Raw genomic sequence first — 15,653 nt, 5'->3', positions numbered from 1 at the left:
CACGCGATATCTTCTATAGGTTGGTCGTATGGTGAAGGTAGTTTGTATGAGGTGGACATACCATACGGTGTCTAGAAGAGGGGATCCAATGTATGGTGTACTCTTGTGCTTTTCATAAAGGTATGTGGGGGTAGCAAGAACTTTACGGGAGTGTATTTGAGAAAAGTGTCAGAGGTATGTTGGATACTCAATAATGGATTAATTTGTAATGCCAAACAAGCTACAACTCAAAATGAACAATGAACGCCAGATATAATTGATACTCCACTATGCACTAAATAAATGTTGCACATGAGAAAGATTATCAATGTGTAGCTAAAACATGAATTTTAGTTGCGAATAATGATGGCTCTCAGATTTTCCAGATTTGAGCATAGTAACCCACAAAGAATAGGGCAGGCTTGAATCCTACCAAAATTGCAACAAGCTAAATAGAGAAGATCTTTCACTTACGGAATGGCAAACAAAACAAAAATACTAGTAGAATTCGCAATACAAATAAACAAATTAAGTCACATACCTGTTGTCAATCAGGATTGTGCCTATAGCAAGATGCAGAATCTAGCTATCCTGTTGAAACATGAAAACTCTCTCGAGTGGTCGGTTGTTCTAAAACAAGAGATGAAGCTCCGAAAGTTAGGCCAGTTCCTAAATAGTGATCACCTAAAACCAAAATTATATGCGGGAAAAGGGATGAGAAGTGAATGACAAATAATGAATATTAACCTAAATGAGGTGATACACCAATGATTTTGTATGTAACTTTAATCAAATCAACACAAATTATGCAAGATACAAATGATTCACAATACTCAGACAAACATGCAACTACAAAAATGATTTTATGCAAGGACTCGGAATCTTCTGCTTTGAAAGGAAAACCTAGGCTTTACCAATTTTTTGCAAAAAGAATAAGGACACAAACAAAGACCTATAATCACATGTATCAAGATTCAAATCTGCAATAAGGAATATAACACACAACATAAAAGTAAAGAATCCACAATATTGCACGAGAATCAATGAGAAGGAACTGTTGAATAAATATAACCAATGCTAAAAAACCTCTGCTACAAATTGCTCTTACAATCAACTCAAAATTTGCAATGTGCAAAAATTTGAATCCGAAAGAAGATCCCCTCATAATGAGGTGAATGTACAATAAATAGAGCTCAAAACCTTAATTCAGATTTCAAAATCATGCATAGAAAAAATAAGTCAAAATTGATCCAAACTATGAAGAAGTCCCTAAAAACCGCTCTCAACCACCTGTCCAACTGATAGCTAACTGGAAAATTGCCTCTAACTCCTCAAAATCATGCATAAAACCCTAACTCGTATTTCAAATCAACCTAGAAATACAACATGTAAAACTCCTCAAAAATATGCAAAGTATACATAAAACAGGCTCCCATAACAAACTACATGCAAAACTGGCCTTAACTGCTCCATATATTGCCAAAAATAGCACTAAAGTGCAACATCACTACATGGAAAACTCAAACTGCCCTTTGACCAATCATGCAAGTGAACAATTCTGAAAAAGACTTTGAAAATGCCAAAAATAGCTCCATATGTGACTCCACAGTCTAGAGTTCGACTTGTGCATCCAAAAATAGCCACTGAACTTCATACCTTTGTATTTAGGCATTGAAACTCACCTTAACTTCCTTTTTTATTATTATTATTGCACTTAACATTAACAAATTGATTTATAATTGCCAATTTATTAACATTAATTACATGATTGATGCAAATAATTATTATTATTTTGTCCAAAATATAAACTATTAATAATTAATTGATAATAAATCAACTAATATAATAATAATTCTTATTTCTAATTTTAGAACAAAATAAAATTAAAACTATTTATTGACATAATAACAACTTTTATCAAATAAAGTCAATAAATAGTTTTAATTTTCCTCAAAATCATGGGTGGACTTGAAATCATATCAAATGGAGCTCAATTTGATCAAATGCAACAAAAGGCAAAACGTAAAAGTCATAAACATTTGGTTTCATTCGATGGCAATTTTCCGAAGGAGAAGGGTTTTAACCCTAGCCGCCGTGAGGAAGGAATGACTCTATTTTTCTACAATGAATCTTGGATGCCATGAGATATTTCATGTTTTCTCCTCTTCTTGTCGTGGTTGGGCATGATTCTTCTACATTCTGGCAATTTGTAATATGTATAGTCATTAGTCGTCATTTCTGTTGGTATATTTATTTAATAGCTCCATTATTTATGTTTGATACCTTGGCCGTTGGGGCGATTTTCCTTCTTTCATGGCTCTTGGACGCCATATCTGCTGGTTTTATTTAGTTCATGGCTCCATTTCACTGTCGTGAGTTTCTACCTTCATTTCGTGAGTTTCATCGGACGCCATGAGGGTTATGCTATGACTTCATTTCTATTTTATGGGGTTTTCTGCCATTGATGCCATGACTCTATTTCATGTTCTATTGTTGATGTTGTGAGGGTTATTTTTCCATGCCATTATTCCATCATCATTTTCACGGGTTTATGGTATGAGCTATGATGGATGCCATGTCTTCTATGAAGTTGTAGCTTCATCACTCCTTCAAATTTGGGTTTTTTTAGCTTATTGCAGCCATGAGCTATGGTAATTTTAGTAAGTTCTTTTATCTCCATTGGTGCCATATGGTCTTCATTCCTTTGAGGGTTTAAGGATTACTCTGTTGTTATCTTTTCCTCTCCATGGTTTTGTTGTGAATTACTTGGAGATGAATGTTTCTTGTGAGCTCCTTGGTGGTAGACAGTTGCTATGGTTACTGATGCGTGCTGTAACTGTTCTTAAATCTGCATTTTATAAAATGTTATTTGTATTGTGGCAAGCTTCCAAGGCAAGAGATTGTTTTGTTTCTTCATATTTTGACATGATAATTTCCTGATAGTCCACATGACCTTTGTATGGCTGAGTTGTATCCTTATTGAATGCAATGATCTGTTTTGAAGCTATTAACACTTAAGTTATAGATTTATTGTTGACAGAAACAAATGTAACAATTTTCATATCAATTCCAGTGTTCTCTAAATATACAAAAGATTCTTCTTTTTTATCCACAGTGAAAGAAACTTGAGAACTGTTACAAATTACTTCTACCTTACCTTCTAGCAATAACAGGTCACCACTGTAATCACTCAAATTCTATCAAATTATTTTGCCCTTTTTGATGCTTCATTGTCAAGAACAAGTTAAATGTTATTTTTTCCATAAGACCCCTCTTTCAAGAAATGCATATTCTTATATAATTTGTTGTAGCTAAAACTGGTTTTAATTGATTCCAAAGATTGTATTGGAAATATTCATGCTGCTGTCATGAAATCTGCAATTCATTTTCTTGTATTCTATCTCATTCCTTTTCTAGAATGCTGAAAATCTGCCTGCTATTGTACTTTTACTGATATGAGCTTGGCTGTAGCATTCATTGTTTTTTCTTCTCTGCTTTTATGATACTTTATCTGTTCTAAGATACTTGCTGCTATTCCCTCAACTTGTAGACTAAGAATTCCATATGCCCTCCATGATTCGGCTAAAAGGTTTCATATCTGTAACATATGTATGTCCCTTTGACAATCTCCTTGTGTCTTCAACCTTCTGCTATAGTTCAACTAGAAGGTCCCATACTTGTAATTTACGTATGCCCCCTCAATAGTCTCCCCATGTCCTTAGTCTTCGCCTCTACATGATTTGACCAGGAAGTTTCACACTTGTAATTTATGCGTGTCCCTTCGATAGTCTCCTCAGTCATTCAGTCTTGGCCTCTACATGATTCAGTTGAAAGGCTTCATGCGTGTAATTTATGTAAGATCCTTCAACAACCTCAAACTTCATACCTATATCTGCACATGAAACAAACTTATTAGCATAAAACCTGCTTTGCTTTCAGCTATCTCTCTTGCGTTCACATCTTTTAATGTAGTTATCTGAATAACCATGTTGTAAGAACACTAATTAGTGTAGAGATAATTGGAAAGATTTACATTGCTCAGTTCGTATGAATTGACCCTCCTCTTCTTTTTTTTTTTGCAAGTGTATTCCTAGATGAAGATGCAGGCTCAAACCTTCTTCGACATTTAGATCAACGATCCTTCCATTCAGGCAATGGAGGCCTTTCCCCTTATCTTTTCAGTACTTTTCCGTTTATACAGTGTGTTTATTCAGATATTATGTTAGGAGTTGAGAATGCTTGTGTGGAATCTGAATGCATTGTATTAAGTATTGTTTAAAATTTGAACACTTTGTACCTTATCAAAACAATTTTGAATATCTTAATAAAATGTACTATTTTGGTACTTGTATCTCAAATAAAAATGATCAATTTTTCTTGTTTATTGATTTCTGTACTTTAGTTTCTGCATCCATTTCATTATGTAATATATATGCTCAACAACTTAAAACACCTAGCACAGTATAAAGGCAAGCATAACATAGCAATTTAGGAGGTACATTAAATGGGTAACAATACCAAAGACATCAAATCTGACATACATAAATACCCCATCGGAGGAAAACTCTTGAGGGAGAACATTCCGAAACACAACACAACAAACACCTACAAAAAAAATGGGCCCTGAGATAAACTAAATCAATCAATTCCCTTATACAGAAATTGTAATGTATATTTATTTTATGACATGAATATTACAGTCATCCCATCCCAAAAATTGCTTCACCTCAAGTAGTTGTAGACTCGAGAGTTCCAAGATCTAATCGCTTTCTCAAGTTGTGTCGTCGAGCAATATATTTTTTCCAATGTACTAATAATTTCTAGATGGTACGGTTCCTCAATTTCCTCTCAAAAATGTCAAGGATCTCAACGGGTTCCAGAACTAGTTTCCCTTCTTCATCTAGAGGCGACAGATCTATGTACACTGCGATACATTGTCCCACATCTTTCTTCAAACGTGGAAGACATTGTGGATACGCCTTCCCTTAGGCAGCTCTAATTTGTAGGCAACTTCCCTTTTGGGCTAGATCACACGATACAACCTGTACAAGCATGACATTAACTTTTCTATAATGATCCTTGCTTTTAGTAATATGAAACAAAGCCAAAAATAGCATTTAATGTCTAAGTTGCCGGTTCGTGGTTCGGTTCCGGGTTCGGGTTCGAGAACCGGTTCGCTGGTTCGACGAAATTTTGGAAAGGGGTTTGGGTTCGTTTGGGTTCGTTAGTACAAAAACATGTAAAAATTATAAAAATATATATATATATATATACATTTTTATGAAGCATGAGTTAAAATTAGAATGTAGCATAGTACCATAAACACATTTAAAACTTTAAAACAGCATAAACAATAACATATCAATGTATCATGGTGAGCATACCATCATATAGTAACATAATTCAATCAACTTCAACATCAAAGATGAAATATTCAAAACATTTAAAATATCAAGTTCAAGTGTCATTGTTTCACGTTCAATGTTTAACAGTAACTAATAGAATGAAAATCTATTAAAATTCTGAATTTCTAGTTCTAAGTTCTTCATTCTTCATCTTCATCTTCTTCATATTCATCTTCTTCTTCTTCATCTTCTTCTTCATCTCCTCCTTCTTCGCCTATGCTATTACTTGCACCAAGGCCAATGGGATCAGCAGCAGAATCAACAATGGTATTGGCATCAAAGTTATCAAAATCATCAATTGTAAGCGCAGCAGTGGAAGCATCCAAGTCCGCAATCTCTGCATCTACATCCCACTTCTTTGTCTCCCCTTCTTTGTATTCTTGACTCTTGTGTGAAAGAAGGCGCAAGTTGTTATGCACAAATACCAGGTTCTCGGCTTTTTTTTATTGCAACCTATTGCGCTTCACCGAGTGGATGAAAGAATAGGTGCTCCAATTTCTTTCTGATGCAGAAGAACTAGCAACCTATAAAGACAACATAGGGTAGGCAATTAAAAAGGAATTAATTCAATCTTATTAAAAAATTCTTTTGAAGATAAAGTGAGCTAATTTTTAAAAAAATAAAACTTACTTGTGATATAACTTTGATTGCAAGGGGCTGCAATGTTCGAAATTTTTGGCCATGGAGGTACCACCAACCATGAGCATGCTTCTTGAACCGATGACGAAGAGCATCATTACTTAGACCTGTAGCATTGACAAATGCTATGAACTCATCCATGATTACATCTCTTATATCATCATCAGGAAATATTCTTCTAAATGCTGCCTAGTACCCGTCAGACACTTCCATATCTCTGTATGGTGGCAACTTTCCTGGTAGATCACAATATTGTGAGCTATAGTATTTAGGGGTCAAGGCATAGGCAAGCAAATGTAACGGAGTGGTCATTTTGTTCCATCTTTCATCAATAATTTTTTGCACTTGTTTGAAAAAGGTCTCTTGCAGATCTTGCTCCTGCTCATTTATAACTTGCCTGATCTTCTCAATCATTGAGTCTATGCCATCATAGATCTCTCCAAAGCAAGGCCTATCCATGTCAGTGTACCTAAGCATGCTCATAATGGGCTCGGTGATCTTAAGGAGATATTCCACACGTTCCCACCATGAGTCAGCCAATAGCCTATCCTTTATTTTGTTTGCCCTTTCAGTGTTCTTTTGCTTCCATACACCCCAATTGTTGCTGATTACCATACCTTGAAGTGCATCTTTCACTTGCACAAGTCGTCTTAAGACGATTATATGTGATGCAAAACGGGTCTCAGCAACCTGTGACATAAATTAGAGCAAAAAACAACTATTAGATACATATTTTAAAAAACTAAGAAAAGTATACACACTGGCAATTGCACAAGTAAAATATGAAAAATTAGAAATTGTCAAATATTAAAAATTAAATTACTAATTTGAGTTCAAGTTCATTTACCTTCAATAGCTCCAATTTTGAGTAGTTCCTAAAAAGAGATTGAGTCATGTGGTGGTTTGTGACAAACATTTGTATGTCCTCAGCCTCTTCATACACTGTTTTGATCCACTCAATTTGGTTCCCAATCTTTTGTAGCATAAGATTGAGTGAATGGACTGCACAAGGTGTCCAAAAGATATGTGGATATCGTGATTCAACCAACAAACCTGCTGCTCTACAATTCTTTGCATTGTCCGTTATGACTTGGACAACGTTTCTTGCACCCACTTGTTCAATGGCCTCAATTAAGATATCAGCAATAAATGGCCCATCTTTTACTTTGCCCTCACAATCCACCGCTTTCAGAAACATTGCCCCTTTAGGGGACACCGCAAGGACATTGATCAAGGGACGATTCCTAGAATCCTTCCAGCCATCTGAAACAATTGTCACCCTTGTCTCAACCCATGAGTCCCTTATGGGCTTCAATTGATTTTCAACCCATTGGACCTCATCATCCAACAAGGTGGTGTGCACTTTCTCATAACCGGGGCCACAATACCCTTTTGGAGCTTCATTGGCACCCCTCAACATGTCCTTCCAAAACGGAGAGCGGACAACATTAAAAGACAACCCATTTGCATAGAGGCATCTTCCCACCTTAATGTCAGCAATATCCCGGGCCTTGTTTTGAAAAGAAGTTTCTATTGGCCCCTTTCTTTTGTGTACAATGGGGACAGATTCAGTGTCAGTGTCCATTGTAGTATTGAAGAAGGGATGGTCTTGTACAATAACATCTGAGGGGGGCTGCATTCCCTTAGCTTTTTTACTTTTATTGCTACTACTACCGAGTTCTATTGCCTTGTGTCCTTCTCTCTCTTCTGCTGCCTCATGCTCTTCAATATATTTTAACACGGTGTGATTTGGTATAGGGACACCATTTTTGCCAGGGCATTTCTTGACTCCTCTTCCAGTATAACCACATAGATGGCCTACCACACGATAATAAGAACTATTTCTTTCTACGTCACATCCTCGACATCTCCAACGGAATGCACCACCTCCTGGAATGGGTTTTATAATGTCTACATACTTCCATAGAGGAGAATCAGAGTTGGTTTCCATTCTTTGTTCGGTGTTGCCTATTGATGAAGAGGTAGATGACATTACTTTCGAACCTTTCCCTATGGCAATAAATTGCTGATTAGATATATGTTCATAATCTATATGCAAGAAAATGACGAATTTTGAAATAATGGAAAAGATTCAAGAACTTAGAACATATGAAGATTGAAAGAGAAATGAAAAAAAAATGGAAAAACTAGAACAAAACAATAGTAAATGGAATAAGATCTTACCTCTTGGTCCTTTTCCAGCCATTGCAAGTTTGCAAATGTGTATAAATGATGCACAAACACTTCAAGAACACCAACAAGTCAATCTTCAAACTCCTCCTTGCACAACCGGATGCTTGCTCAAAAACTTATGTGCTCTCCTTCAAGGCAAAACAACCTATTTAGAAACAACAAATGACTATGAGAGAGCAAAAAACCAATTCATAACACCTTTTTAGGGTACGTGGACCCCAAAAATTATTAAAAAATGCAAATAAATAACTTTATTTCCGCGTCCGTGGGCGGGTTCTTGGTTGGGTTCAAACCTGGTTCGATTTTCCCAGCTTGGTCCGCCCGGGTTCGAACCAGGATTCGAAAATCGAACCCTGGGCGAACCTTGGTCGAACCGGACCAGAATCTCGAACCAGTTCGAACCAATTCGAGGTCCGGAGGGGGGGGAGGGGTACCCGTGTAACTTAGTTTAATATTAATGAATGCGTTAAAATACAATTTCTCATCATTTAATATTATTAGTAACATTGGATAAGGCCATTTAAATCTTCGACACAATGAAATTTTATATATAATTTTTTAACTTTAAAGCTAAGGTTAAAAATCTGCAACTGCTCTTGTTTTCAGAGTTCTATGTCTGATATTTTCTGGAAATTAGTAAATTATATTAAAAATTGCCATCTCCAAGTACCCATGTCTCCTATATTTGAAAATTAGCCGCACTAGGGTGGTACCAATACCAGTCTCCAAATACCCAAGTCTCCATGTAACCTTGTAGAATTCTAATCCTTGTTTTCTTTAAATGAAGTATGTCTTCTTGTTACCTTCTTCTCTGATAGGGCTTTTAAAAATATCTTCAAAGTATTTTGTCTTTCCCTATTTCGTCTTCACAGGAGTCTCAATGGAGTCTCCCTTGACTGTTTAATTTCCTTTACAACCAAGTTCTGTTTTATTTGATGGTAACCTTTGCTCATTAATGATGCCATCTAGGACTTCGGAGCTCTTTTCAAAATTAAGACTATTTTTTAATTTGACAGTAGTTTCCTCTAAATCTTTCATTAGAGAAACAATCTCAACTTCTAACCTTTCCAAATTTTCTAACTCGATTCATAACCCCTTGAGAATCAAAGCGCATAGAGTGTTTAACTGTAGATTCTATCCACAATAGTGTATAAAATTACATACAGGTTAAAAGGGAGCATTCCCTTAAAATTTGAAGCAAGGCTAACTCGACTTTGTATTCTATTTTGGGTTGCACTGAAAGTTACAAAACAATATGCTAGCAAATACGAAAGTTGCACTATTTAGCTAAGAACTTCTAAATTTTCTTTTGTTTTTGAAAAGAAACTTATCATAATCAATGTATCTGCTGAAGAAACCTTAAATGATTTATGCTGTCTACGGGTTGAAGAATTATAGTGGCTGAAGAAGAGATTGTCAACAGGAAATGAAAACTACATAAGAATCATCAGTGTGAAAAGACAAATCCAAGAATTAATCACATTGTTGTTCTTGTAACTGGTCAACATGAAAAATGCAGATGTTCTAGCTTGAAAAGGCATAATGTCAACTATTTATCATGAACATCACAGAAAACCAACACTGTGCAAGCTTGCGTACATTCGTTATCAACCCAACTGATACTACTGAACCTTCCTTTCCTATGCACTTCATTTGGTATGAAATTCATAGGAAGCATATCTAATAGTGTATGCATACTTACATTAGATAAACAGATTTCTTTCCAACCCCCTTCCCAAAATCTACATCAAGAGCACCACTATATGGTTTTACTCTGAATTCTTTTCCTGCAAAGTAATAACAAGCAATGCAAACCCAGTTAAAGAAAAAAATTCATTTCAATACAGTATGTAATCATTATTTCCTTAGTGACAACTTGCTTCAGCCTGGAAAAGACATTAGGAAACTATCATTAAACCACCTTTACGATATGCAATAACTTCCTCCCCAAGCAGCAGATAACTCGTTGCTAAGATTGTTGGTCCTACACCACCAGAACCTGCAGTGAAATAAGAGAATCTGCAAGGAACTATTAGCAGCACCATTGTACAAAATCTGAAGCAATGATTTTATATTGTATCATAACTACTATTTAATATTGACTTACATTAGTTAAAGAAGCCATGCAAAACAACAATGATGGCATACTCAGCTCATATACTTAAATTTTCCAAACTGAACTGTCAATGAGTAGAACCAATTTACTCTACAATTATTCACTTCGGAAATTTCATTTTTCTTTACATTCTTAAAGCTTGAGTAGATTTTTTCTATCATATTAGTTTATCCTTGTCTATTTCCTTCCACAAAAACAGCAGCAATTGCAATGCCAGGTAGCAGTCTTTTAATCAGTTCGGAAGGCATCAAGATCACGTCTAACTTAAACATATCTAATGTGTGAAGAGAAAAACACTAATAAACCCATACGAGAGAACTAGTGCTGACAAAATCTTGAATGCTATAGAAAAGAATTAATGGCACACTCACAGAATACCACAATTATTTTCCCTGGGGAACCCTTTCAATAGAAAATCTGGCAAAAGTAGCACTCACAGTATTAAATCATTCCTAATTCAATAAGATATTTCTTGCTTGATCTGAGCCCTGATTCAAGTGTGATTCTTTGGCAGAAAAAGTTGTTCTTGAAAATAAATTGGAAAACAAAAAATATATATTTTCAAAAGTCATGATTGAATCAGGGAAACATAAGATTTGTGTAAGGATTTTTGTTAATAACTGTGCAACCAACAATATTTGCCCACAAAATTGAGTTCTTTGGAAAATGAGCCAACCTAAAAAAATCAGAATTATGGTGGTAGAACTTTTAAACACTGCTTGTTTCCCAATTAAAATGGCACCATAATGACTCATGAGTGAAAATTGAGATTTTTTTAGTCTAAATCAGCAGGCGGTTTTGTGTAATCAGAAAAATGCAACTTTGAAGGGAAAAATAGTGTCAACTGACAATTAAATGTGATTTATGGAAGGTAAGCAATATTACAATGCAATTGATATAAAACATTGGGCCAGAAAACCATCTTGAAAAAGAGCCAAAAAATATTTTTTTGATGGCTCTCACCCAACCATGGAAAAGCCCCAAACCCATTAGTTGTGGATATGTGTGCAATCTATTAGTGGTTCTAAATGTGCACAGCATACAACACAATTGAAAATGTGTTTGAACATATGTTTTACCCAAAAATAGAAGTTTCATAGGAAACCTAATTAGAAATTACTTTACTATATTTAAACAGGCTATAGAATGCAGAAACCTACAATTGTATTTGGCTATAACAAACTTACGTACTGTTTACCAGCAATTGGTTGTCCAAGAAGTTACATTCATTAACGATCTCACTAACTCATTCAACATAAACAAAGTATTCATTTAGTTATACAAGCTATAATGTGAACTATTGGTGTTAATCTCTTCTCTTATGTGATCTTTGTATGTTATGCTTGTTAAAATGATGACTTATGCTCATATCTTCATTGAGAAAGGGAATAAAAACTTCACTAAGTAAAATTCCTCAAAATGATAGCTAATCCCATTTCCATGTTAATAGATACTTCAACACTTGTTATGGGCTATATTTTTATCTCCGAGAAAACAAACTTCAGACATCCAAGAAAACCAAGGTCACTAGGAGAATGGGGAGACATGGAGACTTTGGAGACTAGTAGCTGGCCTGGTACAACTAACTTTCAAAAATAAGAGATGGGCATCCTTGGCTGCACCTTATATAATTTAATAATTTCCAACAAAAAAATGATAACATAGAACTTCGAAACCAAGAACAATGGAAAGGTTTCAATTGAGCATTAACTATTAACTTTAAAGTTTGAATAGACAAACCATTGCATCAAAATATCAAATCTGAATTTCAAATCACTAATGCTATTGTGTCATATAGAGCCGAAGAGTTCAAAACTCACACTGCATATCTCACATGATTATTATCATTACACATTTAAATTCAAGAATATTGGCAGTGGGATGGTGATATGCAAAATAAAAACATAAATAAAAATATATCAACTATTTGAGAATATTCTGATCATTCATCTCAATGTCTTTGGCTGCTTTTTTGACATCACAAAATTGAGGCAACCCAACACAATTTTCTCGTGGATCCATAGGTGTTACAAAATTGAGTTTTGATATCCTGGCTGATGAGTCATAAAAACAATTGGTCATCCTTTGAATTCATTTGAGTTTCACATCTTCAGAACATTGTTTTTGAAAGTTTTCATTAAGTTAATCATCTGAATGCTTGTTAGGATGAGTTTTTCTTCTCTGACTACAAGCGCTTAACTTTTGGGCAACCTTCTGATGCAAGAGCATCTTGGGGTAGTTGGGAATCCTATATGATGGAGTGGCTTTTGACCTTAGAGTTGGAGGACTCGGTTGAAAGAAGGCGATGCTCAATCATTACTAGGCAGTTCTCAAGTGTAGTTTTCCCTGAGGAACTTGGTGACTGAAGGAACTCGGTGATACTTGTGGTGCTCAGTGATGGTTGAGGGAGCTCGATGGACGTGTTTTCTTGGTATACTCATCAAATGCTTGGCTTGCTCAATGGTTTCTGCCGACTCTCAGTGGTTTGGCTCCGAATGATGTTGTTGGGAGATTCGATCGACCGACTAGGTGCATTTAATATGTGTAGCATGTGATCGTGACATCGATCAATCGTGAGATGTGGAGAACCTATTTGGGTCTTCGTTGTTTCTCCTATGTGCATTTAATGTAATAACCCCAAGCTGGTTATAGCTTTAAAAACATCAAGTTTCTTCACAAATCAATGGTTTGACATTTTGTCAAACACTTGACAAACAACTCTGTTATAATTGTATATGACATTGGAATGTATTTGTTTTTTTTGTGTGTTTTAAGAATATAAATGCTTCACACTAAAATCTGAAACAAATACTATTTTGATCTATTTTTAAAAAAAGCTTGATGTTGCAATTATATTGCTCAAATCATGTACTGAAAATTACTTTAATTGATAAAGAACCTGAATTTAGCATAATTGTGGACTTTCTTTGACTAGCAACTTGATCGCAAACCACTAGAAATTGAACCAGGCCACCAAGGAAACAATCGTAGGCCTCTAGATTTATAAAAGCAGACTATATAGAGGTGTTTGCAGATTATAAACAAGCCAGTTGCTGCTCTAGAGATGAACGGAAGCCTCTGAGATATGCACAGGCGTCTCCAAACCCCCACACGCATGTGTACTTTGATCACAACAGCTTCAATTAGCTCACGCTCGGATCAAGAAATGACTGCAATTTTTGCACGTATTAATATCCACGCTTGAACTAGCTGAACTTAGGTAATGATGCCACAAACCTTTCCCAATTCGTAGGCTGAAATGCAATTAAGTTCCCACACAACAATGTCTCCCAACTACAGTCAAAACAGAAGGAAGAATCCACAATTCAAACTATAACAATTCTCAGAATTAATTCACAATACCTCAACTGTGAATTATTAGGCGCTTCTCAAATCCAAACCCTTATACTTCAACAAGGGAAAATTACAAACAACTCAGAAATTCTTCACAGACAACAAAAGTAAATAATCAATCGAATGTCTTTTTGATCAAATGGCCTCATCTTTATAATCTTCAAAATGGCACAAGTTTCCCAAATGAACTTCACTTAAGAAGCTTCCCACACACAACATTAAAATATAATAAAGTGTCATAATCTAATTTATTATTTGCTTTTGGCTTCGAAAATGACCTTTTCCACCATAACTTAATATTCTAACACGTAAGGCCACTGTTTATTGTTCCCACGATTTAAAACTTTTTGCCGCAGTTCCAACGAGCTATGATATTGAGGTGACCAACAAACAACACCAACAAAAATAGCAACCTCAACATATTTAGATGGATAGTAATAATAATAATTCACTCGTCTTGCGAAAATAGCTGAAGAAGCATCAAAATCAAAAGTTGACAACACCAAAGTGATCCTGATGATGAAAGACGATGAATGAACCTAACGGGGTAGCTTACTATAAATAGACGCTCCCTCCAAGATTCTTGGAACCCAAACCAAAAGCCCAAAATAAAAACTAAGAGCATCACTCAACTCTTCTAACTCAATTGAGCTCATCGAAACCAATAGATTGACTTACTATAAATAGTAAGTCCCTCAAATAGAGTCAAAACACACCATAGGCTACTGGAAAGCCTATTATCACACAACTAAGACCCTCAAATCCCATTATCAACTCACGAGGTTTGCGATGGTGAACTAACCAAGCCAACTGTAGGAACCTGCTAAAAATGGGGACATTACATTCAATGAATGTTGTAAGCTGACTAAGGCATATTGGATTTATTTGGGTTCTAGATGATTCTATTTGCAACAAGCCAACTTGTTCCCATGCAAGTATAAAAGGAGGGGTTGGGTGGTGTTTTAGGGAGGGAGTCAATTGGAAGTCAACTCGAGAGGAATAGCTGAGAGGAGCAAAGTTTAGTAGAACTAGTAGTTGAGTGTGGGCTTAGGAAACAAGAAGGTTTATTGGTGGCTTGCGAGCACAAGTTTAGATATTGCGTGGGGTTTCTAACAGATTGTTGTATTGTGACAAATCTGGATTAGCTAGGAGTTATTTGGACCTTGCAAGGTCTTGTAGAACTATTACTTGCTTTGTATTTGGCCATAACCAGGAAGGCCTTACAACCTAGCACACTTCATGTAAGCAGTTGTTTGATGAATAAAGAAGTTGAGTTTGGTATCAGATTGTAATGTCCCCACTTTTTCAGTTATGTTCAAAAGCTGTAACCTGCAACCATTTGTCAGTACAATGTTAGAAATTGTATGTAAAACATATCAACAACATTATATTTAAGTAAATACTAATCTAAGTACTACCCAAGCTACCCACCCTAATCCTTCAAGAGAGATCCTTTCTCCAATCACCTAACCCTCTAGTGAGAACTACGTCTCGATTAGGTAATTGTCATAGAAAGAGCTTCTCCCTTAGGTCTCTTTGGGATCTCTGGTAACACTACTCGGTAGAGATCCCACCTCTACCAAGTCTCTATCTCTAACATATGCATATATTTGACCACTACAATATATATAGTCTCTAAGAGATTCTCTACAAATTTCTCTCTAGGTTTCAATTTGGAAACCTAACATTCATTACTGAATGCCCTCTAATCTTTGAGTTCTCTTTTTAGAAATACTTGACATTCAAAATGAATGTCCTCTAATCCCTAAGTTCTCCTCGACATTTAGAATGAATGTCCTCTACCAAGAACTTCATTGTCTCTATGAGAATTATACGTTCTTATTCCAATATCTTCAATGATAATTTTTCTCTATCACATCGACTAAATAACTCTTCAAAATTATGTATACATTATTTGATTCTCAATCTTCCCTCAATATATATATTACTGCCAGTTTTGTTCAACT

General features: G+C 35.5%; 1 protein-coding gene across 2 annotated transcripts in view; it reads right to left on the bottom strand.

Moving 5' to 3' along the window:
• LOC149533232 (Saccharopine dehydrogenase) overlaps positions 1–15,653 on the bottom strand; it is a 131,718-nt gene that overhangs the window by 66,224 nt on the left and 49,841 nt on the right. For both annotated transcript variants that reach the window (XM_089805429.1, XM_089805428.1), the window contains exons 6-7: positions 10,138–10,235; positions 9,919–10,003 (exon numbers count right to left, since the gene is read on the bottom strand). In XM_089805429.1, the coding sequence (XP_089661555.1) occupies positions 9,919–10,003; positions 10,138–10,235 (183 nt within the window). The remainder of the gene's footprint in view (positions 1–9,918; positions 10,004–10,137; positions 10,236–15,653) is intronic.

This window comes from Cupressus sempervirens, chromosome 10, assembly GCF_028749045.1.
Source record: "Cupressus sempervirens isolate cs-2001-9-10 chromosome 10, ASM2874904v1, whole genome shotgun sequence".
NCBI classification, from domain to species: Eukaryota; Viridiplantae; Streptophyta; class Pinopsida; order Cupressales; family Cupressaceae; genus Cupressus; species Cupressus sempervirens.
The sequence above is the reverse complement of the archived record's forward strand: the minus strand, read 5'-3'. Positions and strand labels throughout refer to the sequence as shown.